Source organism: Suncus etruscus, chromosome 5 (assembly GCF_024139225.1).
Source record: "Suncus etruscus isolate mSunEtr1 chromosome 5, mSunEtr1.pri.cur, whole genome shotgun sequence".
NCBI lineage: Eukaryota > Metazoa > Chordata > Mammalia > Eulipotyphla > Soricidae > Suncus > Suncus etruscus.
In genome coordinates, this window is record NC_064852.1 from 109,580,409 (window position 1) to 109,607,986 (window position 27,578).

Here is a 27,578-nt window from a genome sequence, read left to right on the forward strand (position 1 = left end):
GAGAGTGCTGCCTGTGAGGCCCAGCTCTGGGGCTTGGCCTATGGACACTTGGAGTCTCTCATAGCCAGACAGACTGACTTGTCACTTTCGTGGAACATGTAGGGCCTCTGAGCGTCAAGTGAAAGGTTGGACCTGACTAGAGGCTCATCAAGGAACTGAGGCATGTGAGATCTCAGATTGACATCAGGGAAGAGCACACATAAACCCAAACCCCAAAAGGCATGCCCACCTTCTTGAATTTGGGGACTGGGACACTGGAGTCTCTCGAAACTCCTCACTGTGAGATGTGGATGATGGAACCACATCTCCTCACTGTGAGGTTGTGGGTGACAGGAACTACATCTCCTCACTATAAGGCTGTGGTTGATGGAACCACATTTCACTGATGGTGTGGGTGACAGGAACTATCCTCACTGAGGGTGTGAGTGAAAGGAACCACATCTCATTATAAGGGTATGGAACCACATCTCACCGATGGTGTGGGTGACAGAAAGGAACTATCTTCTCACTGTAAGGGTGTATGGGTGATAGGAACCATATCTCACTGAGGGTGTGGTTAATAGGAACTATCTCCTCACTGTGAGGGTATGGCCGAGGGATCACATCTCATTGTGAGGATGTGGGTGATGGAACCACATCTCATTGGAAGGGTGTGGGTGACAGGAGCAGTTCTGAGCGAAGCCAGGCTGAGGCTTACATTACATAGAGCCCCCAGTGTTGAGGTGTGCTTATGCACACATGGTATCACTCCTCCCCACGGTTGCTCCAAAGAGAGTTTGGCACCAGAATCCCTGGCTTGAGACCACCAGAGTGTTGTATGTTGGTGTCTGATCAGGTGGGTTCCCAAGCCGCTGGCTGTTTGTCAAGCACTTAGAAAGCACCGAGCAACATAACCAAGGATGAGAGAACTGGCATGGGCTCATGAAGACGATGGCAGGGATCATAGATGACTGACCATGCACCATGACCAGCAGGGCACCTGAGGTAATGCCAGACTCTTCCTGCTGGCTCCCCATCGGCAAGCTGCAGATTGTGGGGACACTTGGGCCTGGGTCAAGTCCTCTTCTGAGGGGACCTGGAGAGGTCGGTCACGCCGCTCATGCCTGGGTTTCATGGAACAACAGGTTTAATACTCAATGGGCCAACGTGACGTGCCTATTCCACTTACAACAACAGCCATGTAGATATCTTCCCTGAGGTGCCTCAGCTGGCACTGCTGGTGCCTGTGGGTGGGCCACCAGCCTCACCCCTGTCTGCACTGCGACTGGGGGGTAAGAGTATCCGCAGGGGCTGTACCCATCAGGCAGCAGTTTGGCTCAGGACCCCCTTTTCCATGTCTTCTGCCTCCTTGGGGTTGTGGTGAGCCCCAATGGAGACTGCAGGGTGACATGGAGAAAGGGGCTCTGGGTCCTGGGGTAGCTGTCCTAGAATGTGGCACTGCCCTCTGCCCACTGGCAGGGCACCTGACTAAAGAAGCCCTGCCCAGTGTCTCTTGGAGAGGGCAGGGCACTATAGTAGGATCTCTGTGGGCTGCCTGCTGGACAGGGGCTACCCCCCACCCCCAGTGAGGAGTCACTCCTCACCAGGAACCTTGCTCCCCTGGACCCCCTCTGCTGACTTACTGTTCAAATCCTTGTCCCTGGCGTTTCCTTTGGGGCGCTGGGCTGCCTCATCTGGGTTCCTGGGTTGTGCCAGGGTTGGGTGCTCTAGGAGAGACAATGTCTCCCTCAGGGTGGGTGTCCTTTCCCAGGAACATTGGCACTGGATGGGGGGCTGGACTGGGCCTACAGAACAGGTTCCCACTGGGTTTGCCCTGCATGGCACCCTCTGTAGATGTGACCTCGGTCCTCTGTGGCTCTGGGCTGGTGTAGCAGGGATGCTGGTGACACCAGGCCACTCGCCCAGACAGCCCCTTTGCTGCAGGCAGGTACACACCTGGCCTCATGGGAACTGACTTGCTGGCTGCACTGCCTGCCTTGGCACTTGTATGTCCTCTGCCACCCACCAGCTCTGAGAACCTGTAAGAGCCACAGATGGGGTCAGAGGGCAGGTCGAAGGTGGCTCCTACCAGTTCCTGTGGGGTTTGGGCTGAGGTACTACCTGGGGGCCTGGGTGGGTGTCTGGGGGCCACCCTGGTTGCTCAGCAGGCGCAGCTCCGGCAGGTGTGCGGGCATCATCCGGTTCCTGAGCCCTCGGGGCTGCGGGCCCTCCCGGTGCCAGCGTCTGTCCACACTGTCCCTGGGAGCTGCAGGTAGGGCAGGCAGTGGCACCAAGACTGGCATGGACATTCCCTGCCCCCTACACATGGCCCTGGGGAGGGTCCTCTGCTCTGTGCCACCTGCCCTGGCCCTTTCCCGTCCAGTCTGGTGGCAGCCCTCCCCGCATGTTCCTGTCTAGGGCCACTGAGACAGGGGGCATCCAGCGGGGTCCTGTGCCTGAGCCCAGCCTGGTGCTCTCACAGGTGATGATGTACAGGTTCGCTGGCTCGCTGTGCAGCTGCTGGCCCTCGGCGCCCTGCACGGCCGTCACAGAGAGCTGGTAGTGGCGCCCAGGCGCCAGGTCTCGTACAGTGTAGGCCAGCAGCCGCCCGTTGGGGACGTAGCGGCTCTTGGTGCTCTGACTGGCTGTGACGTTGATAACGTAAGCCTCCAGCTGGGTGCCGGGCACAGGTGCATCCCACACCACATGGGCAGAGGTGGCCGTGACCCGGGCAGCGCTCAGGTTGGCGGGGGGCAGGGGCCCTGGGCAGGACATAGGAGCAGTGAAGGGCAGGACAGCTGGAGTCCCAAGTGGGTGCTCAACTGGTCCCCATCCCCTGGGAGAGGGCAGGACCAGGCTGGGCTGAACCAGACTAGACGGTGAGCCCGCTATCAGGATGGTGGTCCTGGAACTTGGGGGCATCAGTCTACGATAGGGCAAGTGGGATAGACTCAGGTCTCCTCAGGAGCTTCAGCAGTGCCTGGTGGGGAAGGGAAGAAGCAGTTGGTCCCATGAGGGCGAAGGATGGGGTTTCCACTCACGGGTCCAGATGTGCAGTGGGGCTGAGGCCAGGCTCTCAGTGGAGGGCTCCTGCCCCACCTGCCCGCTGAGGGCTGCCACATGGATGGTGTACCTCCTTCCCGGCAGCAGTTCCCTGTGGGGAGGCAGTAATGGTGTCAGGAGCAACCCAGAACTCAGTGCTTGGGATGCCAGGGACAGGCCACAGTGTGCTCAGAACCATTGTTGGGCTGGGGTGGAGGGGGATAGGCCACAGGGCTGAGGCAGCCTGGCTCAGGGATAGAGACAGGGACAGGGACAGGCCTCTGGTGCCTCCAAGGAGGATTCAGCCCTGCAACTGTGGTGTGGCTGTGCCCTGGGGGTACACATGGCCAGGACACCAGAGGGCTGCAGCCTTCAGTGGTGGGTCAGGGCACAGAGGGGTGCCCATCTCACCCGAACATGAACTTGTCCACATGCTGGTCCACATCAGCCGTCTGAGCCTCCTGGGCCCCGGGTTGGTGCAGAGTCAGGCGGACGCCACTGACTGTGGCATGTCGGATCCGGTGCAGGGCCCAACGCACCCACACAGCACTGGCTGTCACATTGATGACCTCAAGACCTTCGATTGGGTGAGGTCCTGGGGACAGGGGCTGGTGCTGAGGCTGAGACGAGGCCCAGGACAGACTCTGCCAGTGGCCCTTGTCCCTCAGTGAGGGTGACAGAGGACATTCCCTAAGCTCTTGCCATTTAGATAGACTGGATGTGGGCCAGAAGGGGGGTACTGATTCGGTGTATCTGGGAGATGGGCTGGGTTGATCACAGAGGCCACTCCTGTCCTAATAAGCCGTGCACTGTGCGGGACAGCCCTGGGGTGTCCCCTCAGCATGGTATGGACTGAAGGTTGTGGTATGGGATTGGGGTCAGAGCCAAAGGGCTATGGTACAGGGTTGGGGTCATGGTCAAAGGGCCATGGTAGAGGCCAGGGTCAGGTCAAAGGGCTGTGGTAAGGGCTGGGGGTTAGGTAAAAGAGCTGTGGTAGGATTTGGGGTAAGAAACAGCAGTGGTATGGAGTCGGGGGTCAGGGTCAAAGGGCCATGGCATGGATTCTGGGTCAGCGGTCAAAGGGCTGTGGTATGGAGTGGGGGGTTGGGGTCAAAGGGTCATGGTGTGGATTCATGGTCAGGGTCAAAGGGCTGTAGTAGGGATTGGGACTGAGGTCAAAGGGCTGTGTAGGGATTGGGGCTGAGGTCAAAGGGCCATGGTAGAGGTTGGGGGCTGGGATCAAAGGGCTGTGAACCAGGCTGGGGCGGCGGGCACTTACGTGTGCGGGCCAGCAGCACTACAGGTCGACTTATGTCATTGCGGTTGTTGGTGTTGCGCTTGACAGAGAACACAGAGACATTGTAGGCCCGGCCGGCTGCCAGCGCCTGCAGCTGGTGTGACGAGTGGCTTCGCTCCACGAAGTCGGTGCGGCGGGGGATGCCGTCAGACGAGGCATAGGATACTGCATAGCCATCCAGCAGCTGCTGGGCAGCTGGGTCAGCGGGTGGGTGCCAGGACACCCACAGACCACTCTCCTCCACCTGCTGCAGCTCCAGGCCCGTGGGCGGCGGCAGCTCTGCCAGTCAGGGACGCACATCAGCAGTGCCTGAGTCCAACAGCTCAGCATCCCAGCCCAGCGGTGTGGCCCACCTGTCCTTGTAGCTCCCTGGTACTAAGCCCAGCCCTTGTCTTTCCTGGCCCCTTACCTTGGCCACAGCCATCGCCAGTGTAGCCAGCCCTGCAGGCACAACTGTGGGAGCCATTGTTGCCCAGACAGTAGCCGTGGTCCCCACAGGGGCTGGAGAAGCAGGGGTCGCCTGCTGTGGGTGGGAAGGGAGGGGTGACTCTCACTACTTGGGCACACGGTCAGGCCCCCCCATGGGATGGGACGGGGTGGTTGAAAGACCCCACCTGTCTCGCAGTGGTACCCGAAGAAGCCCTCAGGGCACACGCACAGGTAGGCCCCGGCCCCACCGTCCTCACAGCGGCCTCCGTGCTGGCAGGGGCTGCAGGCACAAGGGGTTGCCTCTGCGGACAGGGCAGCAGGAGGGCACTGCTGAAGACCCACATCTCCCTTCCACCTCTTGTCCATGGGGCCCGGGATGACCACCCTACCCTGATCACAGAGGGCTCCTGAGAAGCCAGTGGGACACTTGCACACAAAGGCACCCGGGATGTCCTGGCAGGAGCCTCCATTCCTGCATGGCTGCGCCTGGCACATGCGCACCTCTGTGGGTAGACAGGTGAGAGGTCTGTGCAGTCTGTGTGAGGCCAATATGAGGTCTGTGTAGGTCTTCACAGGGTCTATACAGGGTCTTATAGGGTCTGTGTGGGGCCAACACAGTGTCTGCATGGATTTGTATGGGGTCTACAAGGGGTCTACAGGGGATTTTTGAAGCCTACACAGGGTCTACATGGGGCCTACATGGAGTCTATATGGGGTCTACGCAGGATCTGCACAGGGCCTACATGGGGTCTGCATGGGCCTACAGGGGGTCTACATGAGACCTACACAGGGTCTCACAGGGCCTACAAGGGGCCTACATGAGGGTCTACACAGGATCTGCATAGGGCCTACATGGAATCTACATGTGCCTACACAGGGCCTACACAGGGTCTACATGGGGTCTACATGAAGCCTACACAGGGCCTACATAGGGTCTACATAGGGACTGCATGGGGTCTGCACAGGGTCTGATAGAGCCTACATGGCATCTACATGGGGTCTACAGGGCCTACATGGCGTCTGCATGGAGCCTACATGGGGTCTATAAGGGACTATATGGGATCTATATGGAGTCTACACAGGGTCTACATGGGGTCTGCATGGAGCCTACACAGGGTCTATGTGGGATCATCTAAATGGGGTCTGCACGGATCTGCATGGGTTTACACAGGGTCTGCATGGGGTCTCCATGGGATCTCTGATGCTGGGTCCCTTTGAGGGTATGAGTGCTAGACTCTCCCTCCAGCCAAAGCACTAAGCAGGTTCTAGGGAGCCACTGTGAACCATTTCTCTGCTTACAGGCCTGAGATGAGGTTCCAAGTGACCTCAGCCAAATGCCCAGGCTTGGAAGTGGAAGAAGAGAAGTGAGGCACCTCTAAGCTGACCTGGAAGAGGCAGGGGCAAAAGAGGGAGGCCAGGGGCCCGGAGAGATAGCACAGCGGCGTTTGCCTTGCAAGCAGCCGATCCAGGACCAAAGGTGGTTGGTTCGAATCCCGGCGTCCCATATGGTCCCCCGTGCCTGCCAGGAGCTATTTCTGAGCAGACAGCCAGGAGTAACCCCTGAGCACCGCCAGGTGTGGCCCAAAAACCAAAACCAAAAAAAAAAAAAAACAAAAGAGGGAGGCCAGGACAGCCCTGGAGGGGGCAGTGCAGTGCACTGGGGTAGTGTGGGGGACAGTGTGCAGGGGCAGTGGGATGGGTAGACTCACCCCTCTCACAGCGGGCCCCCTCACGCCCTGGGCGGCAGTGGCATAGATACCCCACAGGCAGATCCTGGCAGGTACCTCCATGCAAGCAGGGCTGGGATCTGCACTTGTCTGTCTCTGAGGGAGATCAAGAACAAAGCCATGAGGCCTCACCAAGGCAGGGGAGGTTGCCTGGAGGACAGCATGAACCAGGGTGGGGAGTCCAGGAGACTCTGTGCTGGACTGGGGCACCATGATGACCACAACACTGGTACAATCTGACTTGGGTACTGGGGCCAGGTCTGACCACACCTAGTGTCCAGTTTCATTCCGAGCAGTCACCAGCTCAGATCTATGGGTGTCCCAAGCAGAGGGGACACACCGCAGGACCCTGCACAAGGAGCCTGGCACACAGTGTGGGGCCGACACCACATCTAGCACCCCTCCCGGGCTCTCTGCAGCTCATCTCTGTGCCCCAGCTGCAGCAGGAGTTCGAAGTTGTCACTGTAGGAAGTTTTTGTCCAACACGAACGAGCTGAGTACCTTTAGAGTGACTGCTCTAAATTTCTAAATTTCTAGTGACTGCTCTAGATTTCTGTTCTTGTCAATGGGCTCCAGTCTTCCCAGTCTCCTAATTTTCTCCCACTGCTGGATGTGCTGACTGCTGGTAACTACTGGTGTGTCTGATAATGTCCCTGCTTCACCCTGACCCAGTTGAGTCTGATTTTTTTTTTGTTTGTCATGCTCAGGCTTATTACTCTTTGCTCTGCATTCAGGACTCACTCCTAGTGAGCATAAGGGACCCAGTGGGATGCAGGGGATTGAATCTGGGTTGGTAGTATACAAAGAAAGGTCCTCCCCACTATGCTATTGCTCTGGCCCCCAACACCCCTTCTTTTTTTTTGGGGGGGGGTCACACCCGGCAGTGCTCAGGGGTTACTCCTGGCTGTCTGCTCAGAAATAGCTCCTGGCAGGCACGGGGGACCATATGGGACGCCGGGATTCGAACCAACCACCTTTGGTCCTGGATTGGCTGCTTGCAAGGCAAACGCCGCTGTGCTATCTCTCCGGGCCCCACCCCCTTCTTTTTTAAGTTTATGGACTTTTTTTTTTTGTTGTTGTTTTTGGGCCACACTTGGTGGTGCTCAGGGATTACTCCTGGCAGGCTCAGGGGATCATATGGGATGCTGGGGATCAAACCTGGGTCCGTCCTGCAAACACCTAACCACTGTGATATCACACTGGCCCCAGCTTATGGATTTTTTTTTTTTGTTTTGGGGTTTTTTTGGGTCACACCCGGCAGTGCTCCGGGGTTATTCCTGGCTCCAGGCTCAGAAATTGCTCCTGGCAGGCACGGGGGACCATATGGGGCGCCAGGATTTGAACCGATGACCTCTTGCATGAAAGGCAAACGCCTTACCTCCATGCTATCTCTCCGGCCCCAGCTTATGGATTTTTTAAAGGATCCAGCTCTTGGACTCTGACTTTCTGTGTTTTAATTTCAGAACATTAGATTTTCTGATTTTGTTGCTGGTAGATTAAAAACAACAACAATAAATTTGTTCCAGAACTTCTTATCCTCTAAACAGTTAAGCATTTCTGGCAGTTTTCAGCAGCTAGTTGTTTCAGCTAGCTTATCATGTCAGTTCCACATACTGTGCCTATATGCTTTTTCATGAATGTTAGCACCAGGGCTAGAGGCCAGGATGTCATCACAGAAGGCAGCCCCGCCTTGCTGAGCTGAGCAGAACCAGGCAAATGGGAGAGATGCTGAGAAGGGACCCATCAGGGCTTCAACTGCCCAGCACTTGCTGGAGAAAAGTCCTTGTTTCTTTTTGTTTTGGGGCCACACAGTGATGCTCAGGGACAACTCCTGGCTGTACTCAGGATGTGGGGGAACTATATAGGATGTTGGGAATTGAACTCAGGTCAATTTATGCAAGCCAAGAGCCTTACCCGTCCCATTGTGCTATATCTCTGGCCCAAGTCCTTATTTCTGGCGGTGCTCAAGGGTTACTCCAGGCTCTTTGCTCAGAAATTAATCCTGGTAGGCTGGGGACCATAGAGGGTGAACCCAGAGATTGAGCTCAGAGCTGTCGCATGCAAGGAGATGCTCCTAATTTCAAGGGAAGTACCATCAGGGTTTCCGAGGATGCGTTTGTGGCGTCGTTGTTTGGGGGAGGCCACAGCTGGCAGTGCCGGGCGCAGGGCTGCCTTTGGCTCTGTCTCTGTGGTGAATCTGGTGGTACTTGGGAAACCGTGTGGTGCCCAGAATGAGATTCCAGGCTATAGTCAGTGCAGACAACTCCCACCCACCGCCCTGCTCTTGGTCGGGGCCATGAGAGCCTGAGAGTTGGGACAGGAGCAGAGTTGGGTCCCGACGCCCCACCCAGGACGCACCTGCCTGACACCTGCGGCCAGTGAACCCTGGCGGGCAGCGGCAAGCGAAATCCGAGCCCCGGTCCTCACAGGTGGCTCCGTTCACACACGGGCTCCAGAAGCAGGGAGACGGGGCTGCGGGGCCGGACGGGCGGGTCAGGCGGAGATGTCTGCGGGAAGGGGGTGGGAAGGGAGGGGAGGGGAGAAGGGGAGTCCCGCTCGCCCTCCTGCTGCCCTCACCGTGCTCGCAGTGCGACCCCGAGAAGCCCGGGGCGCAGTCGCACTTGTATTTGCCGATGTAGTGGAAGCAGGTGCCGCCATTGTGGCAGGGGCCCGAGGCGCAGGGGTCCGGCTTCCCTGGGGCGGGCCATGGGTCAGGCCTGCAGGGCTGGACCCAGTGACCCCGCCCGGGTCCCTGCCCCGGGACCCCGCCCTGGGCACAGCAGCGCCCCGCCCACCGCCCACCACGCCCACCGCCACACCCACTCCACCCACCTAGCCCCTCCCCTTCCCGCCCCACTTACTTCCCAGCCACCCGACCACGCCCATTGCCACGTTGACCACGCCCACCACACCGCCCATCCTATTCTGGCCCCGCCCCATTCTGGCCCCCCGTTCAGCCGCCAGCTTCCCCGGCCTCGCTCAACCAGGCCCATCGCCACGCTCCGCTCTGCCCGCCCAAATGTTCATGAATGGGCTAGCCCGCACCAGCCGCTCCTCCTAGTCCCGCCCACTCCTCCACCTCGCTCATCAGCCTCGCCCATTGACCAGCCCCACCCTCCTCACCGCGTTGTCCCGCCCCTCCTCATTCGTTCAGCCCCGCCCACCGCCCCACCATTACACCACAGCCACGCCCCTCTCTTTCCAGCCCCGCCCTCTCACCGCCCCTCGCCCCGCCCACCGATCTCGCAGCGGCGTCCTGTGAAGCGGAAGGGGCAGCTGCAGTGGAAGTCGCCGCCTGTCTCCCGGCAGGTTCCCCCGTTGCGGCAGGGCCCCGAGCTGCACAGCCGAGGCTTGGCTGTGGGGAGGGGACGAGATGAGGGGAGGGGTGGGGACTCCCAGAGGGGACTGAGGGGACCGAGGGCAGCCTGGTCCTCAGGGTATGTCAGGGTTCCATCTGGCCCAAGGCTTCCTGCCAGGCAGGGGCTTGGCATGTCCCTGAGCCCACCAGGACTCAGGGAGGGGGCATTGGGCCAACATGGTCAGAAGTCCCAAATGCCCTTGGTGACTGAGTGGGGCCAGTGGGACTCAGGGTTTGCTTTCAGTGGACCCTGAGGGACTTCAGCCTTCACTGCTCAGGGTCACTCAGGTGAGGGTACGTTCATGCAGGACTCTCGCTGGCCCCCAGAATCCCCATCCGCCCCCTCCCCCTCTCAGCCCTCCTCTGACACCCTCACCCAGCCCCCACCTTTTTCGCAGTGCTGCCCTTGGAAGCCGCTGGGACACTCGCATGTGTAGACCCCATCCTGGGCATCACACGAACCCCCGTTGAAGCAGGGGTCCGAGTCGCAGGGCGAAGGCATGGCTGGTAGCAGAGGGATGACGTAAGATTATGCAGAGCCCAGCTGGGAGGTTCTCTGCACCCTGAGCTCATGTGGAGGTAACAGCCCAGCTCCTTGGATATAGATGCTGGAGCCACTGGGCAGGATGCGGCCACCCTGCCTGCAGAGCTGTGGGTGCCTGTGGGATGAGAACTCAGGGGCTGTGGGCCTGTGGGGGCTGTAGATACGTGTGGGTTGAGAGCTAGGAGGCTGTGGAGCCTGTGAGTGCTATGGGGCTGACGGTCTGTGGGCCAAGAACTGGGAGCTGCACTCACAGTGGCTGGTGCTGGGGTGGCTGTGGTGACACACGCATAGGTGGCTGCCCGCATGCTCCATACAGTAGCCACCATCCGGACACTGTGTGTTCATGTCACAAGGCGTGGATGTGACCTCTGCAGGGATAGTGGGACCCAGTCAATGGGGACTCTAGGGTGGCTCTCCTGGGAGGGGATTGGGACACCCTTTGATCCTCACACTCACCGAACTCGCACAGGAGCCCAAAGAAGCCTGGAGGGCACTGGCAAGTGGCACTATTGGCCCCCAGGCACCGGCCTCCATTGTGGCACTCACAGGTGTCCAAAGTTCCTGCAACCAGGAAGACAGGGTGTTCCCGGGGCACCCTGGACCTGCCCAGAGCCTCGAACTTCTCCATAAAGCTGCATGGATCTCCCCACTACCCCTCACAGCTCATATTCCTCCCATTTCCCACATAAACCCATACCCTCCATCTCCATACCCCCACATATCTCCATACACCCATACTCCCACATACCTTCATACACCCCACAAGCCCCCCCCCACACACACACCATCTACCCACATAGCACAGACACACACTCCCAGCCCCCCACATACACATATCATGATGCTCACAGTGCAAACACAATGCAGTGCACACACTGCCATCCCATAGTGTACATGCATACACATGTAGCACAAAGCCATGCAGCACACATGCGCACATAGCACCACACACAGCATACACACATTGCACAGGTGTCACACTCACTCTCACTGCAGTCACGGCCCATGAACCCTCCAGGGCATTCACACACGTAGCCGGTGTCGGTGTCCACACACGTGCCACCATTGTGGCATAGGGCATCGAGGCAGGCATCGGGCCTGAGGGGACCTCCTGCAGGACAGATGGGGTATTGGCTGAGGCCTCATAATGGGGACTATGTACTCCTATCCTGTACTGGCTGCCCACCTCCCTTCTCAGGCTTCAGCAAGTCTGTCATGTGCAGCAAGTCTGTGATTTACCAAGTCCAGCCCACAGCTTATCACCCAGTATATTACCCAGACAGGGTGACTAAAGGCATATTCTAGTATTTATTTACTTCTCTAGGTTCTCTCTCATAGTGCTCAGGAGGTCCCTGGGGCCACATCAGCCAGAAGTTCAGTGCAAGGCCTGAAGATATATCACTGCAGTGTGGGGCAGAACCTGGGTCACCTGGCTGGTGACACATGCTCAGCCCTCACTGATGCATGGCATTTCCTCTCCCTTTCATCAGTGCTGGGATTTGTTTTCCTTGAGTCACACCTGACATCATCAGGTCAGGAATTACTCTCATCTCTATGGGGTGCTGGGAATTGAACTTGGGTCAGCAAAATGAGCACCCTCACTATTGTGCTTTCACTCTCACCCTTGTGGTGCTGGATTTGAGCCTACATACAGTGCACACTCTGCCACGAGCCTCATCAGCCCAGTTGGAATGATATGAACATTTGTGTTCATTTTTGGTGTGGACATCATTTTTGCTTGTTTAAGGTCAGTACCCAGAGTGGGAAGGCTAGATCATAGTATCATTGTCTGTTGAACTTGATGGAAGACTGCCAGTGTTCTCTAAAGGGCTAAGTGATCTGGAACTGTCTAGTCTTTACACTAGATGACACACATTTTCTGTGTATCCCTTCTTGGAGACCATGACTCAGGCTTTGGTTTGCTTCTCACTGATGGCTGATGGTCATGTGAGTCTCTGCTAACCTCCACATGCTCTAATTCAGTGTCTGTACATGCTTTATTCAGTTTAAAATCGGGCCATTTGTCTTGTGGACGTTGAAATTCTTGTTGTTTTTTTTTTGTTTGTTTTTTTGTTTTTGTTTTTTTTTTTGTTTTTTTTTTGGTTTTTGGGTCACACCTGGCAGTGCTCAGGTGCTACTCCTGGATCTACACTCAGAAATCGCTCCTGGCAGGCTCAGGGGACCATATGGGATGCCAGGATTTGAACCACTGTCCTTCTGCATGCAAGGCAAATGCCCTATCTCCATGCTATCTCTCTGGTCCCAATGAAGTTCTTCATGAATCATGACAACAGACCTTTTTGTGAGCAGCCCCAGTCTGTAACCTGTCTTTTGTTTGTTTTTGGACCACACCCAGTGGTGCTCAGGGGTTAGTCCTAGCTCTGCACTCAGAAATTACTCCTGGCAGGCTTAGGAGACAATATGGGATGCCAGGGGTAGAACCTGGGTCGGCCACATGAAGGCAAATGCCCTCCCCGCTGTGCTATTCTCTCTTGCCCCAACCCCTGCTGAAAACTTTAATGGAATCACATTGGGCCAGCGAGGTGGCGCTAGAGGTAAGGTGTCTGCCTTGCAAGCGCTACTCAAGGAAGGACCGCGGTTCGATCCCCCCGAGTCCCATATGGTCCCCCCAAGCCAGGGGCAATTTCTGAGCGCTTAGCCAGGAGTAACCCCTGAGCATCAAACGGGTGTGGCCCGAAAAACAAAACAAAACAAAACAAAAAAGCCTAGATAGGAATGTAGAGAGAGCAGACATAGCTGCAGCACTGAGTCTTCTGCTCCATGAATATGGTTCAGATGTACACTGGCTTCAGTCTTGTATTTATCTCAACAGAAGTTTAAAGGTTTTATGTTTTTGTTTTTTAAAGTAAAAACAGATTTTATTTGGAAGTACTGAAGAAGAGGAGGAAGAGGATGAGAGAATAATAATTAACGTGCTCATGACAGAATGTGGGCTTCTTCAAAGGTGGAGAGCCCAGATATAGCATAAGAGAGTCCACTGGGCAGGCCAGGCCAGGAGAGGAGTGCACTGGCACTTGTGCACCCTATTTCCAATGCTCTCACCCAGTGAGCCAGATTCAAGGTGCCATAGACCCTGCTTCTTTTTTTTTTTTTTTTTTTTTTTTTTGGTTTTTGGGCCACACCCGGTGACGCTCAGAGGTTACTCCTGGCTATGCACTCAGAAGTCGCTCCTGGCTTGAGACCCTGCTTCTTGACCCATTCCACCAATCACACACTTCTTTCAGCTTATGGCACCTTTGCCCCCTCAAGTGTCTTTGTCTCGGGGGTGTATGGAATTAGGGGGCAGGCATGGAAGGGGTATATGGAGAAAAGAGAGGTGTGAAAAGGAGCTGAAGGGAGGGTAGGAGAGGGATGTGGAGGTGAGGGGATCTGGGGGGAGGTTGTGGAGGGAGCTGAGTGGAGGGAAATATATGGAGGGGTGCTTAGGGGAGGGATGTGAAGGGGTACACAGTGACCTTGGGCACGGAGTGGGTGTATGTGGGCTGTGCCCTCGTTACCTGCCTCACAGCGAGGGCCATCAAAAGGTTTCGGGCACAGGCAGGAGAAGCTGCCCGGCAGGTCCACACAGGAGCCTCCATTCAGGCAGGGTGCTGAGCTGCATTCATCCATGTCTGTGGACACAGGTGGTAACTGGGCTTAGGGATACCCTAGACCCTGCGGCATCTCTCCCTCTGACCCAGCTCTGCTGCATCCTCTTACCCCATGTAGCCCCTCTGCCCTGGGGATCCCACACCTGCCATGCAGGTTGCACCTGGGTAGCCTGCCTGCTGCACACACACAGGGAACTTCCCTGAGCTTGGCACTAGTCCCACTGTGACACTTGTGGGCATCACAGGGAGGCTGGCTGTGGTGAAGAGGACACTGGGTATGAGAGGTGCTCAGGGACCCTCTCAGGCTGTGGGTGGGACACCTGGCTGATCCTTGGGAACTGCTGGGACAGGCTGTGCACAGGCCTGAGATTCTCACTCACTTGATGGAGACAGCTGTGATGGTGCTGGAGGGGGCCAGGGTGCAAGGGCACAGGAGTGCAGAATAAAGGGATACAGGGATATGGGGTGCAGAATAAAGGGACACAGAATACAGGGGTGCAGGGTATAGGGATGCAGGAGGTCCTGATGTATAGCAGGTCAAAGGGAGCTGCAAGTATAGGGTGTAGGAGCTATGAGATACCGGATATAAGGGGTTTAGGAGCTATGGGGTGTAGGAAATATAGGGATATAGGGGATATGGGGTGCAGAAGGGTACAATGGCCCTGGTGGAGGTGAGGTGGGGTGTGACCATCTGTCTTTTTTAGAGATGGTGTATTAGACTTCTCAATTTCTCGATCTGGTATGCCAGCCCCCTAATTCATTGGCTCTTTCCTTAATCTGGAGATACAGGGGTTCCTTTATCCACTATCAGATCATCCAAGGTGGTACTCCAGAGTGTGTGGCTGGATGCCCTGGGTAGCTGCTTCCAGAGAGCCCTGCTGAAGGGGCCCTTTGTGAGCAATCCACCCACTGGCTGCAGACCTCAGGGGCTGGGAGAGCAGTGGGTCCCCCTGCTGGAGTTGGGTATGGGGTTTGGGGTGCTGGCCTTTCCTATGGCCCATCAAGTCTCTGTTGGGGAGCAGGGGTGATAGTCCTCCAGCAATCAGCCTTGTCTGAAGGCTGAGCCCATGTACCAGGTGGGGCTGCTTAGTGCAGGGACCTCTTACCTGCTTCACAGGTAGGCCCCCGGAAACCGGCCAGGCACTGGCAGCTGAAGCTGTTGACACCATGGGTACAGGTCCCCCCATTCTGACATGGCTGAGAGGCACATTCATTTACATCTAAAAGATGGGACCAAACTTGGTGGGGAGCTGGGTGAGGCTTGTTCTGCCCTTGCCCCAACCCTAGGGCTGCCCAGGCCCCAGCGCTGCTGGATGCTCGCACCCAGGTGGCACCTCTGTCCCTCGAAGCCCGAGAGGCAAGAGCAGGCAAAGGAGGGGCTGCCAGGCATGCAGTCATCGATGCACTCCCCGCCGTTGAGACAGGGCTTCTGTGCCAGGCACACGGACACTGTGGCACAGACAGGGGTCAGCACCCTGTCATGCCCTCTGTTCCCTCTGCCCTGCAGCTTCCCAAATTGGTCCGGGGCTTCTGAGGGCACAGACACCCCGAGAGTGTAAAAACAGTCATAGGAACAGTTCCCCGGTGGGAAGAGCCCCAATGGGAGGAGAAGCAGCTGGAGGCTGTGAAAGGGGTTCCCTCTGGGTTTCTGTTGGGACTCCAACCATGTGAAATCCACCCATACTTGAGCTAGTAAATCTGAGGCGCTTGAATCATGGCCTGTGGCCAGTGCCTCAGACCCCCACCCCCGCTGGGCTCCCATGGGGTCCTGTCCCCCAAAACAAAGGTTGTTGAGGGCACCTGGCCAGTGAACACCAGGCCTGCGTATGAGAACTTGCATTCCAGGGGTTAGTACAAGTGTGTAAATGTGTAGGAACATGTGAGGAAGTACTTGCAGGGCATGCATGTGTACATGTACAAGTATGCATGCATATGTATGTGCATGTACATACAACTATATAGGTATAGGTGTTCATGGTATGAAAATACATGGCTATATATACAAACACATATGTGTACAGTATGCACGTTCATATTCATGGGTGTGCATGTACCTATGTTTTGGTATATGTGAATGTGGACATGAATGCCTATAAGTATGTGTGAGTGTATGGGTGCATGCACACATGTGCATACATGTACAGGAACACACAAGCATATGCACACATATGTGGACACATGTAAAATGACTGGGTATGTATAGCCATGTATATATGAACGTGTAAGCATGAGTGTGACTTGTATATGCATGTGAGTTGATGCACTGCATACATACATGAGCATGAACACACATGAGTTGTATGTGCTTGTGCATTTACCTGTGACTGTATGTATAGGTGTGTGACTGTGTGTGGGCTCAGTGTTGGGCACCTCCTTCAGTCAAGCACAGCCTCGGGCTTTTCCAGACTGGGGCTCAGACTCTCACTGGGCTGAATTTCAGCCTGAGTCTTCTTGCTCCTGTCTTGTGTGTGCTCCCCCAGCTGGTCTGGATGGGCCTTGCTTACCCCCGCCCCCTTCTGAACTGTAAGTTCTCAGCAGAGGTCCTGCCTGGGTAGAATTGCCCCCTTCTGCCCAAATGAATCCATAGGTGACCCTCCATCTTGCCCAGAGTTGAGCGGGGAGGCTGCCTGGGAGGAGCCTAACTTGGGCTAAAGGGGAGACAAGATGAGGGCCCCCAGCCCCCCACCGTGGGTCCTCTTACTTGCAGGACTGCAGCCCCCCACGTGCACCTGCGCACCATCGATCCGGAAGGCCCAGCGGCCGGGCACTCCCACGTTGGTGGTTGCTTCAACATCAGCCATGTTGGCGGTGCGGGAGCCAGGGATGCTAAAGTAGCGTTGCCCGTCCCCTGCATTGAAGCCTGCCTGGAGGGTGCGAGAGGGGCCGGTCTCCCCGGGGGTTGGGGGCACAGTGTGACCTGCACACGTGGCCTGGCCCATGTCCCTGCTGCTGAGGTGCTGGTCAAGAGGCACGGGAGATGGATCAGGGGCCACAGGGCATGGGGCAGAGGTTGCAGGATGTAGATCTGAGGGTAGGGGTGTGGTTAGAGGGCACAGGGTATGGGAAAAAAGGTCACAGCATGTGACCAGGACCAAGACACTGTGACCCAAACTGGTCTGACTGCTGGATGGCCTCTGCCTGGCACTGTGGCTAGTGCCGGCTCACCTGGGCTGCGATGCCCCCCAGGCCTGTGGCATTGCCCCCGCTGCTGGCATGCGTTCCCGTGGTCCAGGTGATGGCTGCGTAGTTGAAGATGGTGAAGGAGAAGTTGCCGTCGGTGAGAAGCACCGTCTGGAATGTGTTGACCTATGAGCAGCGGGGGTCAGCCCCTGAAGCCCCTGTGACCCCCAAACCCTCTTTGATCTCTGAATTAGGTTTGGGCTCCCCAGTCATGGTGGCAGAGTCACTGATGGTGCACCTGGGGCCATGTAGTGGGTAGTAGTGGGTGTGAGGAAGCCAGAGGGAGACAGGACAGGGGCAACAACAGACCATGAGCACCTGGAGAACCTGTGTATATGCATGCATGAGTGTGTGTGTATATGTGACTCAAGGCTGCAAGCACTGCACGCTGAGAACAGGGCCTGGCACACCCTGGGAGGGAAGATGGACCCAGGTGTGACCCTCAGCCTGGGAAATTCAGGAAGGTAAGGTGTCTCCTTGGGGCTGGGCTGGGTGTCCCTTCTTTCAGGGTCTGAATGAGAGGATCAGTGGGGAGGTGCCTGAGGCACCTGCTTTCTGCAGAGAGGAGGTGCCATGGAAGTGCTGGTAGGACATGTTCCTTAAGATGCCCATCCTCTTGATGCTCTCAGGCCTCAGCCATGCACCCCTGGGAACTGGACATCTCCAGATGGTGCCTCCCATTGCGTGAGTCCTCCTGGTCCTGCCAGCCATTTGGGTACCACCAGTGTCCCAGAGAAACAGCCAAGCCACCACCTCCACCCCTGAGTATGGTCAGCACCCTGTCATCCTCCATGTCAAGAATCTGCTATCCGCCAGGTGTGGCCACCAAAGCTTTCCTAGCTGGCCACGCTCCATCAACTTCAGCTCCAGAAGTCTCAACAATAATGGCGCAGGTTCAGGACTCAGACCTGCCCAATGGGGTGCTCTCCCCACACCTGACTCCCACAGCCTCCCTTCTGGGGGTCTGCACAGACTCACAGGGGAGGAGGCACTTCCTCCGAAGAAGGTCACACGGTACCAGGTGGCCACGAAGGCCCAGGTGGCCGAGAAGCCAGGCAGCTCAGGGAAATAGTGCTTAACATCGGCACTGGCCCTGCGCAGTGTGGCAGCATCGGTGGCCTCGCGGTAGAACACATCGCCCGCATGTCGATTGTCCACATCAGCCCAGAAGGCTGCCACCACACAGCGGTCCTTGGCAATAGGGAAAGCCGCCGGGGTGAACTGAGATACCTCTTTCAGGAACGAGATGACCCCGTTATTGTTCACCTGTGGAGCAGAGAGCCAGAGGTGGACTGATGGGCAGCAGCAGGGGGCTTGGTCCCCCCAACCTCTACACCCACCAGGTGCTTCTGAGGACGCTACTGGAACCGGGGATTAGCCCCAGTGTCTTAGGGCAAAAAATTCTGGTTGCATCATGTAATATTTTTAATATAGAACTAAAAACAGTCCATATGCTTCATATGGTCTATATTCCCCACAATACACACAGATAAAGTGAACAGGTTCAGATGAAACAAATCACTAGGGATGAAGATTATTGATAGAAGCTACCGGGATTTTAGTTTCAGAACTGAAAATGTAGCAAATTCCCAAGTAGCCAGAAGGCAGCCTGTTTTGAAACAGGAAAGCCCTTCCCCATGCCTCAGCTACTACGGTGCCACCATCTTGGACTTCTAACTCCAGGACTGTGAGAGCAAATGTTCACGCCTTAAACCACCACCCGTTAAAGGAAGGCACATTTGTTACAGCAGTCATTACCAAGATAGAAGATATGAGAATTATTATTATTTTTGTTTGTTTTTGGGTCACACCCGGCAGTGCTCAGGGGTTCCTCCTGGTTCTACACTCAGAGATTGCTCCTGGCAGGCTCGGGGGACCATATGGGATGCTGGGATTCGAACCACCATCCTTCTGCATGCAAGGCAAATGCCCTACCTCCATGCTATCTCTCCAGCTCCAATATGAGAATTATTAACACGGACACTGGCCATATAAAAATATATGTGCTATCTTCTGGAATCATGGAAAAAAATGGTCATAAAACACAGCAAGCATATAAATTAGGAGGGCACCCTGAGTGTTTTTAGATTCTTGCACTTTTGATACAGCAATAAAGGCATTATCGATTCTATGAACATGGACAGTTGATCTTCCTGCTTGGGAGTATTGAGAAAGAGAAGCAATGGACATAGTCCAACTGGATAAAGTGGAGAAGTTGGAATAATCAAATCTGTGGGAAAGGAAGCAGGAGGTCAGGATGGTGGTTCAGTGCATGGATAAATACCTGAGACCCGGGCCCCATCTCTGACACAAAGACTCAGGCTCCATCTTTGACATGGACGGAGACCCAAGATTCATCTCTAATATGGAGCTCAGGCCACATTCCTGACACAGAAACTCATGTCTCATCTCTGGCATGGAGACCCAAGCCCATCTCTGATGCAGAGATCTAGGTCCCGTCTCTAACATAGAAACCCAGGATCCTTCCCTTACACAGAGACTCAAGATCCATCTAATATGGAAACCAGGTCCCATCTCTGACGCCGAGACCCAAGATCCATCTCTGATGCTAAGACCCAGGCCTCGACTCTGACACTGAGACCCAGGACCTGTCTCTGTCTCTGAAAACTAAGATGGTGGAAAGGAAAGGAAACATAATCAGATGGAGCCAGTACTACAAAGGGTAGGAGGTTAAACATAACTGCACCGGTAATGTACTTAGTAAAAGGCAACTAAATATTTTGTTAAAATAGACACTATCCAAGTGCTAACCAAGGGAGGTTGGTGTGGTTGTATTATCAGGGAATGTTCCATGGGGCAAGCATGCAAAGCAGAAGACAGAGCCTTTTAATGAGCGAAGAGGGGTCATTTTGTAATGTGTTTGTTTGAGGCCACTCCTAGTGATGCTCAGAAATGACCCTGACAGAGCTCAGAGGAATGTATGTAATACCAAGGAATTGAATCAAGGTAGGTGAGATGCAAGGCAAATGCCTAACCTCTGTGCTGCCACTCTAGCCCTAAATCTTTATACAGCTCATAACAGGGCCTTAATATTTATAAATCTAAAAATTGGATAAAAGGATATATGTTGATTCATAATAATGGGAAGTTTCAATACACCTCTATAGACATATAGACTAAGCAAAAAATGGTTGATCAGATTATAGAAATTAAAAAAAAATTTTTTTGGTCACAGCTGGCAGCATTCAGAGGTTATTCCTGGATCTGTGCTCAGAAGTTGCTCTTGGCAGGCTCGGGGACCATATGGGACGCCAGGATTTGAACCATCATCTGTTATGTGTTGGCCGCGTGCAAGGCAAACTCTCTACTGTTGTGTTATCACTCCGGCCCTGGAAAATTTAAATTTTAACCGTACAATAAAAAACAAATGTTAACATGTTCCAAATAACTGTAAAAAAAAATCAACTGTTCTGGGGCTGGAGAGATAGCATAGAGGTAAGACATTTGCCTTGCTTGCAGAAGGTCAGTGGTTCAAATCCCAGAATCCCATAGGGTCCCCTGAGCCTGCCAGGAGCGATTTCTGAGCATAGAGCCAGGAGTAACCCCTGAGCGTTGCCGGGTGTGACCCAAAAACAACAACAACAAAAAAAACAAACAAGCAAAAAAAAAATCAACTGTTCTTTGTTCCTAGTGGAATTATACCAGAAATCAAAATGAAAAAACATTGAAAAGTGTCTTGTGTCATGATCAAGAAATATGCTTTGGGGCCAGCGTAGTGGCACGAGACATAAGGTGTCTGCCTTGCCAGCGCTAGCCTAGGACGGACGGCAGTTTGATCCCCTGGCGTCCATATGGTCCCCCAAGCCAGGAGCGACTTCTGAGCGCATAGCCAGGAGTAAACCCTGAGCGTCACCGGGTGTGGCCCAAAAACCATAAAAAAAAAAAAAAAAAAAAAAAAAAGAAATATGCTTCGACTCATGGTATGGAAAGATAACGAAAGTGCTATCAGCAACAACATGTGAGCATATGCTAACCTTAGAGCTTACATGGAAGTTAAAGTCTGGCAAGCACATTTAGGGTGCAAATAAACCCCAAGTTCAGTAAATAGCCTATATGTAAAATCAGTCCCCAAATAATAAAAGTAAAAAATAAAAACCAAGTTAAGCTAGAAAACAAACAGATTCAGGAGATTCAATAAAGCCAAATCTTGGTTTACTAAGACCAACACACTAGATAAAGTAGAGAAGAATTAGCTGCCAATAATACCAGGGCTGGTGAAAATGGCGCCATACTCTGACACTATCAAAAAAGATGATAAATATTAGAAATATCTTTATTGGGCCACAGCGGTAGTACAGTGGTAAAGTGTGCCTTGCACGTGGCTGAGCCAGGATGGATCTGGGTTTGATCCCCGGCATCCCTGTTGTCCCCCAATCCAGGAGCGATTTCTGAATGCATAGCCAGGAGTAACCCCTGAGCATCACCGGGTGTGGCCCAACAACCAAAACAAAATAATAATAATAAGAACAATGAAGCAAAGCCAATGGAATGAAGCTAGAAAAGTGTAGCTTGTCAGAACTCACTTCAGAGGCAGTATTGGGGAGCAGGTTTGTCTGATTGGTGGTGAGTTTTAGGGAGTATAGGAGCCTTTGGGAGAGTCTGTATTGGGTGGGTGAGTGCTCTGTGCATGCCCCACTGTCCTCTGACTAGGTGCACCCACGAGCCAGCTGTGTGATGGTGTCTGATGGGTGTTTCCGTGATGACAGGAAACAATCCTCCAAGGGAGAGAGACCCTGACACTGGAGCAGCAAGGATATAGCGTTGAGGGGACCAGAATTATTGGAGGTGCCTGAGCTGAGTTGTGAGTGGGAATCTGACTGTGGCCACATGTTGTGCTGTCACATGACCTTAATGTTTTGCAGCAGCCACAGACACACTTGCTCTACCTCTGCTCTACCCTTGGATCCTTGGTGCCTCCTCTGACCCATCCTCAGCAGTTGAGGTAAAGGCTGGGTGAGGCAGTTAGGGGTTCTTGGGGAGTGGGAGGGATGTGCCCCCCTCCTTCCTTCAAGGCATGGATGTGTGTGTGTATGCTTGAGTATGGGGTGAAATGTGTGGTATGAGAGATGTGAGGTGTGTGATGTGTCTGAGGTAAGGCATGTATAAAATGTGTGAGTAATAAGTTGTGTACAGTGTATAAAGTGTGAAGGATATGCTACAGAATATATGTAGCGAGGTACATGGTATGTGAAGTGTGTGTTTGGTATGAGGTACATAAACTGAAAGGTATGTGAGGTGCATGTGTGTTGAGTGTGAGGTGGTGTGGAATGATGTTCCATCAGGTGTAAGAAACATGTGTTGTATAGTATGTCTTGTGAAATGTGTGGTGTGAATTTGTGTGAGGTGTGGTGATGTGAGGCTTGTCAATATGTTGTGAGGTATATTGTGTACATAATGTGGGACCTGTGTGGTGTGAGTGTGATACGTGTGTTGTGTGAGGTGTGTGGTTTGTGTGGTCTGACGTGTGTTGTGTGTAGTATAAGATGTGTGTGAAATGTTGTGAAGTGTGTGATATGTGATATGTGATAGGTCTGTGGTCTTTGGTCTGAGGTGTGTGACGTGTGGTATCAAGGGTGTATGGTGTGAGGTTTATAGTGTGTGATGTGAGGCGTGAGGGTGTGTGAGGGCTGAAGTGTGTGATGTGAGATGTGTGGTATTAGGTGTGTGTGTGTAGTGTTATGTTTTCAATGTGTGGTATGAGGTTTGCAATGTGTATGGTGTGTGGTGTGAGGCATGTGAGGTCAAGGTTGCAGCATGTGTAGTGTGAGGTGTGAGATATGTGTGTGGCACGAGGTGTGAAGTTTGCAGTGTTTTTGATGTGAAGTGTGTGTGTGTGGTATGAGGTGTGTATGATATGTGTGGTATGAGATGTGTGTGGTGTGAGGTTTGCAGAGTGTGTTGTGTGTTTGCAGACCTATGTTCAACTCTGGACTGCTTCTCATGCTTGGCTATTATACCCCTGATGACCACTGCACCCAGCACCCCTCAGTATGGGCTTGGACAAGCTACCCCAATTTCCGAATGCTGAGGGGGATGAGGGGGCACCTGAGGGCCAGGAAGAGTGAAGTCTGCCAGCGTTTCCTCCCCCCTAAGGGTCCTGGAAACACCCAGTGCCTGGGATGAAAGTTGGGGTTCAAGGAGCATCAGGCCCCCCTCCTCCTGTCCATGCAGGTGCTACTTCCTGCAAATATCCTCCATCTGTTTTTCTGGTTCGAGATTACCAGCCTGTCGGACCCTTATTCACAGACTTTCTGGGGAGGACCTGACAGACCCGGCTTCCTGCAACTGCCCCTATGGCGCCCCCACCTGAGGTTTTATTTTTATTTATTTATTTATTTATTTATTTATTTATTTATTTATTTATTTTTTGGTTTTTGGGCCACACCCGTTTGACGCTCAGGGGTTACTCCTGGCTATGTACTTAGAAATCGCCCCTGGCTTGGGGGGACCATATGGGATGCCGGGGGATCGAACCGCAGTCTGTCCTACGCTAGCACTTACAAGGCAGACACCTTACCTCTAGCGCCACCTTCCCGGCCCCCCACCTGAGGTTTAAGGTTCCTTCTGACCTGGTTCTCCTCTCTCACCCTGGTGGTCTCCTGCTGAGATTGAGCTGTGGGAGTTGAACCCAGGAAAATGTTCTGGAGAGTTCAGAATAGGTTTGCGAGGGATTCCCTTGCTGGGGATAATGTGATGCGTGAGTACATCTTATAGGCCCACATATATAGGAGGAAAATGTGGGGTGCAGGACTTTGAGCGGGGGTCCGATCTTTCCTGGAGGCTTTCATGACCATGAGGGTCCCCAGGGCAGCTGGTAGGGGTTGCATTGCCAGGATATCAGGGTCATGCTGGTAACCCAGCACTGCAGGAAGGGGGCCAACTGGGGCCTCAGGGCAGCAAGAGAATGGAGAGGGGGTACAGAAGGGGCTCCCATGTGGAGTGGGTGGTCCCTCCTGGCTATGTTGGGCCATGCTGCACCCTGCAGTGCCTGCAACCCAGCCTGTCACAGCCTGTCCCTCTGTTGTCCCCACTCTTGCCCAGTTCAGCCTAGCTAGTACCACCTCCACAGATTTGCCCACAACAGGGCTGGGAGTTCCCTTACCCGCTCTCAGTTTCCCCATGGATCACTGCCTGGGTAGCTTCTGCTAAAAGTGGGGCACACCACCTTCGGGCCTCTCAGAGTTGGGCTCTTTTCCCTGATCCCCTCTAGCTGTAGGCAGTCACCAGAGCTGACTGTGGAAAGGACACACCTGTGACCTTTCCAACCGTCCAGACATGCCCCCAATCCAATGATTAATTGCCTATCCAGACAGCTCAGACACCTGGATGTGCCCATGATGGTCACTTTCTAGTTCATTACAATCATGAGCTTACAGAAAAGGTTGCCAGAGGGATATCAGAGCCCATGACCTATGTCCATGTCCCCCGCAGTGAGGGCTCTAACACTAACTCTAACCTTAACCCAAAACCTAACCCCTAACCCACATGCCACCCCATCCTTAACCCCCCAATTCCTAACACTAACCCCAATCCTGACCCCTAAACAGTAACTCTAACCCTAATGCTAAACCCTAATCCTAACCCCAACCCTAAACCCTAATCTTTGTTGTTGTTGTTGTTTTTGGGCCACACTTGGTGACGCTCAGGGGTTACTCCTGGCTAAGCACTCAGAAATTGCTCCTGCCAGGCTTGGGGGACCATATGGGAAGCTGGTGATTGAACTGAGGTCCGTCCTGGGTCAGCTACCTGCAAGGCAAATGCCTTACTGCCGCGCTATTGCTCAGGCCCTCCGAAACCCTAATCATTTTTTGTTTTATTTTTTGTTTTGGGCCACACCCAGCGGTGCTCAGGGATTACTCCTGGCTGTCTGCTCAGAAATAGCTCCTGGCAGGCACGGGGGACCATATGGGACACTGGGATTCGAACCAACCACCTTTGGTCCTGGATCCGCTGCTTGCAAGGCAAACGCCATTGTGCTATCTCTCCGGCCTCCCCTTTTTTTTTCTTCCGGTTTTTGGGTCACACCCAGTAGCACTCAGGGATTACTACTGGTTCTACACTCAGAAATTTTCCTGGCAGGCTGGGGGAACCATATGGGACACCGGGATTTGAACCACCATCCTTCTGCATGCAAGGCAAATGCCCTATCTCCATTCTATCTCTCCGGCCCCCATAAACCCTAACCTTAACCCCTAACCCTAGACTCTAACTCTAACCCCAACTCAGCCCTTAATCCTAACACTAACTCCAATCCCAACTCCTAACTCTAACCCCAACCCCTAACTCTAACCAGTAACTCTAACCCTAATTTTATGCCCTAACCCTACCTCTAACCTTAACACCAAACTCTAACCTTAAACCCCAATCCCTAACTCTAACCCTAATCCCTAACTAACTCTTACTCTAATCCCAACCACTAGCCCTTAGCTCCTACCTCTAACTCTAACCCTAAAGCCTAATCCCTAATCCCAACCCTAATCCATGTCCCTGCTCACCAGAGTTAGGCTTGAAAAACCCCACTGTGTGTCAGTTACACCCAGTAAACAGAGGCAGAGGGATAACAGAAGAGACAAAGACATCCTCAGCCATTGGAAGCTGCAGAGGAGAGGGCTCCACCCTTCAAACACTTGTGGGTATTTTTCCCAGGAATGGACATTCTTGAACGTGAACATGCACTGTGCCATGTTCAGCACTGACCTCATTTCCGTGCTCCTTTGTCCCTCATCTCCATATTCAACAATTAATACCTGTGAGAACTCTGGCTCTTTCCAGAATGGATTGAGATCAGTGATTATTACTTATTCAAATGATCAGATGGCGCCGGATGTGCCCTCAAGACCCCATTCTGATAGTGCCTGTGTCCTGCCTACACATCCCACATACCTTTGGGGATATTTCCTTATTTCCCAGTACACTGCTCCACATTCATTTGTTTAATGATTGCCCTGCTGAGGCCCCATCTTGCTTGGCATTTTAGTAACTAAATTCTGAGTACAAGGATTGCTCATTACTTTTGGGGTGTTCTGGCTCCCAATGGACAGTGGGGACTATGCATTTATTTGTGAACCAGCAGAGATAAGATTATAGGGCTGGGGTCAGAGAGACAGCTGGTTCAATCCTCAACAGCACATATGATTCTCCAAACACCACCATAAGTGATCCCCAAGAACAGAGCCCAGAATGACCCCTGTACAAGTTTCACAGGGCTCTGGAGTGTGTTGTTTGGTTCCATCTGGCAGGAGGCCAGCGAGCGCATCTGGGGACGCTCAGATGGGCAGGGCACAGAAACAGGAACAGATTTCTGGGGGGATACTGTGGAGACCTGGTCATGTGAGGTGCTAGCAGGGCCAAGGACAGTTCCCCACAAGTTACCACGGGGGTGAGGAGCTCACAGCTCAGCCATCCAGCGGGTCCTCCCTCTCCTCCTCCCCATTAAAGTGCTCCCTCAAACAAGAGGGCACCCCTGGTTGTCTTCAGTGCTGAGGTGCAGAGCCAGCTCTCCAGGGCCTGTTCCACCACCCCCTGTGCTCCTCTGTCCGGCCCAGAGGGACTGAGGCAAGCACAGGGGTGGGGTGCAGAGCCGAGCCGTAAGAGGCTCAGGATGGGTAAGATGCCGGCAGAGGTGGGGAGCTGGAACAGATGTGGCTGCAGGCGGGAGGTGATGCCAGTGAAGGAGGACATTCTGCCGGAACTGGGGGTATCAGAGCCCTCGGTAAGTGCCCTATTGCAACCAGGAGCATTTCGTGCTCCAGGAGCGGCGCCCCTCGTGGGGCCCGAATCCCCACGGGGCCATCAGCCTCAGGAGTCTGCTGGCAGCGGTGGGAGTGGCCGCGCGGGGTTGAGCTCAGGCTGGTGAGTGAGTGGCCAAGAGTCAAGTGCCCCCTAGACCGGGAAGCTCGAGCCTGCGGTGCTCTCAGAGCGGAGGACCCGGAGCCCTGACGAGGGCCCGCCTGGCACGGGGCGCCCGGAACGCGCGGGAGGCAGCGCCGTCCTCAGTCCACCCCGCCGGCCGGCCGCGCCGTGGCCAAGTACTCACGTAGAGGCCCGAGTGCTCGGCGCCGAAGAAGGGGAAGCGCACGGAGAGCGGCCGCAGCCCCGAGCCGCCGTCGTCCTGCTTGGGGGTGATCGAGTCGCCCTGCTCCACGCCGAAGGGGTAGAAGTCGGCGAGGGCTACCGCGCCGTGCGCCCCGCGCGCCCCGAGCCCCAGGGCTACAGCCCAGAGCAGCGCCCAAGCAACGCTGCGCGGCATGGCAGGGTCGGGGGTGCGTGGGTGGAGAGCGCGGAGGGGCGCGGGAGGCTGCGGGGCGCAGCGGGACGAAGCGGGAGCAGCGGGGCCTGCGGGGGTGCAGCGGGACGGAACCGGGCGCAGCGGGAGACAGAGCGGGGCGCC

The 27,578-nt window shown here is 54.5% G+C and overlaps 1 protein-coding gene across 1 annotated transcript; it reads right to left on the minus strand.

Annotated features, from left to right (window-relative positions):
• SNED1 (sushi, nidogen and EGF like domains 1) lies at positions 1-27,578 on the minus strand. Its single transcript, XM_049773384.1, has 26 exons — positions 27,225-27,578; positions 18,146-18,433; positions 17,153-17,293; positions 16,689-16,851; positions 15,311-15,436; positions 15,094-15,207; positions 13,895-14,008; positions 11,362-11,487; positions 10,833-10,937; positions 10,628-10,744; positions 10,220-10,336; positions 9,713-9,829; positions 9,052-9,168; positions 8,833-8,946; positions 6,457-6,570; positions 5,137-5,250; positions 4,933-5,049; positions 4,728-4,841; positions 4,301-4,597; positions 3,433-3,616; positions 3,021-3,133; positions 2,460-2,741; positions 2,101-2,245; positions 1,936-2,018; positions 1,623-1,706; positions 1-1,103 (listed from the first exon to the last, which is right to left on the minus strand). Exons 1-26 carry the CDS (start codon positions 27,435-27,437, stop codon positions 1,054-1,056), a joined length of 3,669 nt encoding a protein of 1,222 aa, XP_049629341.1. The 5' UTR covers positions 27,438-27,578; the 3' UTR covers positions 1-1,053.

What these genes read in the sequence shown, in the direction of transcription:
- SNED1 (XM_049773384.1), bottom strand. Translation starts at nt 27,437, where the DNA reads ATGCCGCGCAGCGTTGCTTGGGCGCTGCTCTGGGCTGTAGCCCTGGGG. An exon ending in TGGCGATGGCTGTGGCCAAG is followed by an intron (nt 4,598 to 4,727) that starts GTAAGGGGCCAG and finishes CCTGACTGGCAG; the next exon opens with AGCTGCCGCCGCCCACGGGC. An exon ending in CCCACTGCACATCTGGACCC is followed by an intron (nt 2,742 to 3,020) that starts GTGAGTGGAAAC and finishes TGTCCTGCCCAG; the next exon opens with GGCCCCTGCCCCCCGCCAAC.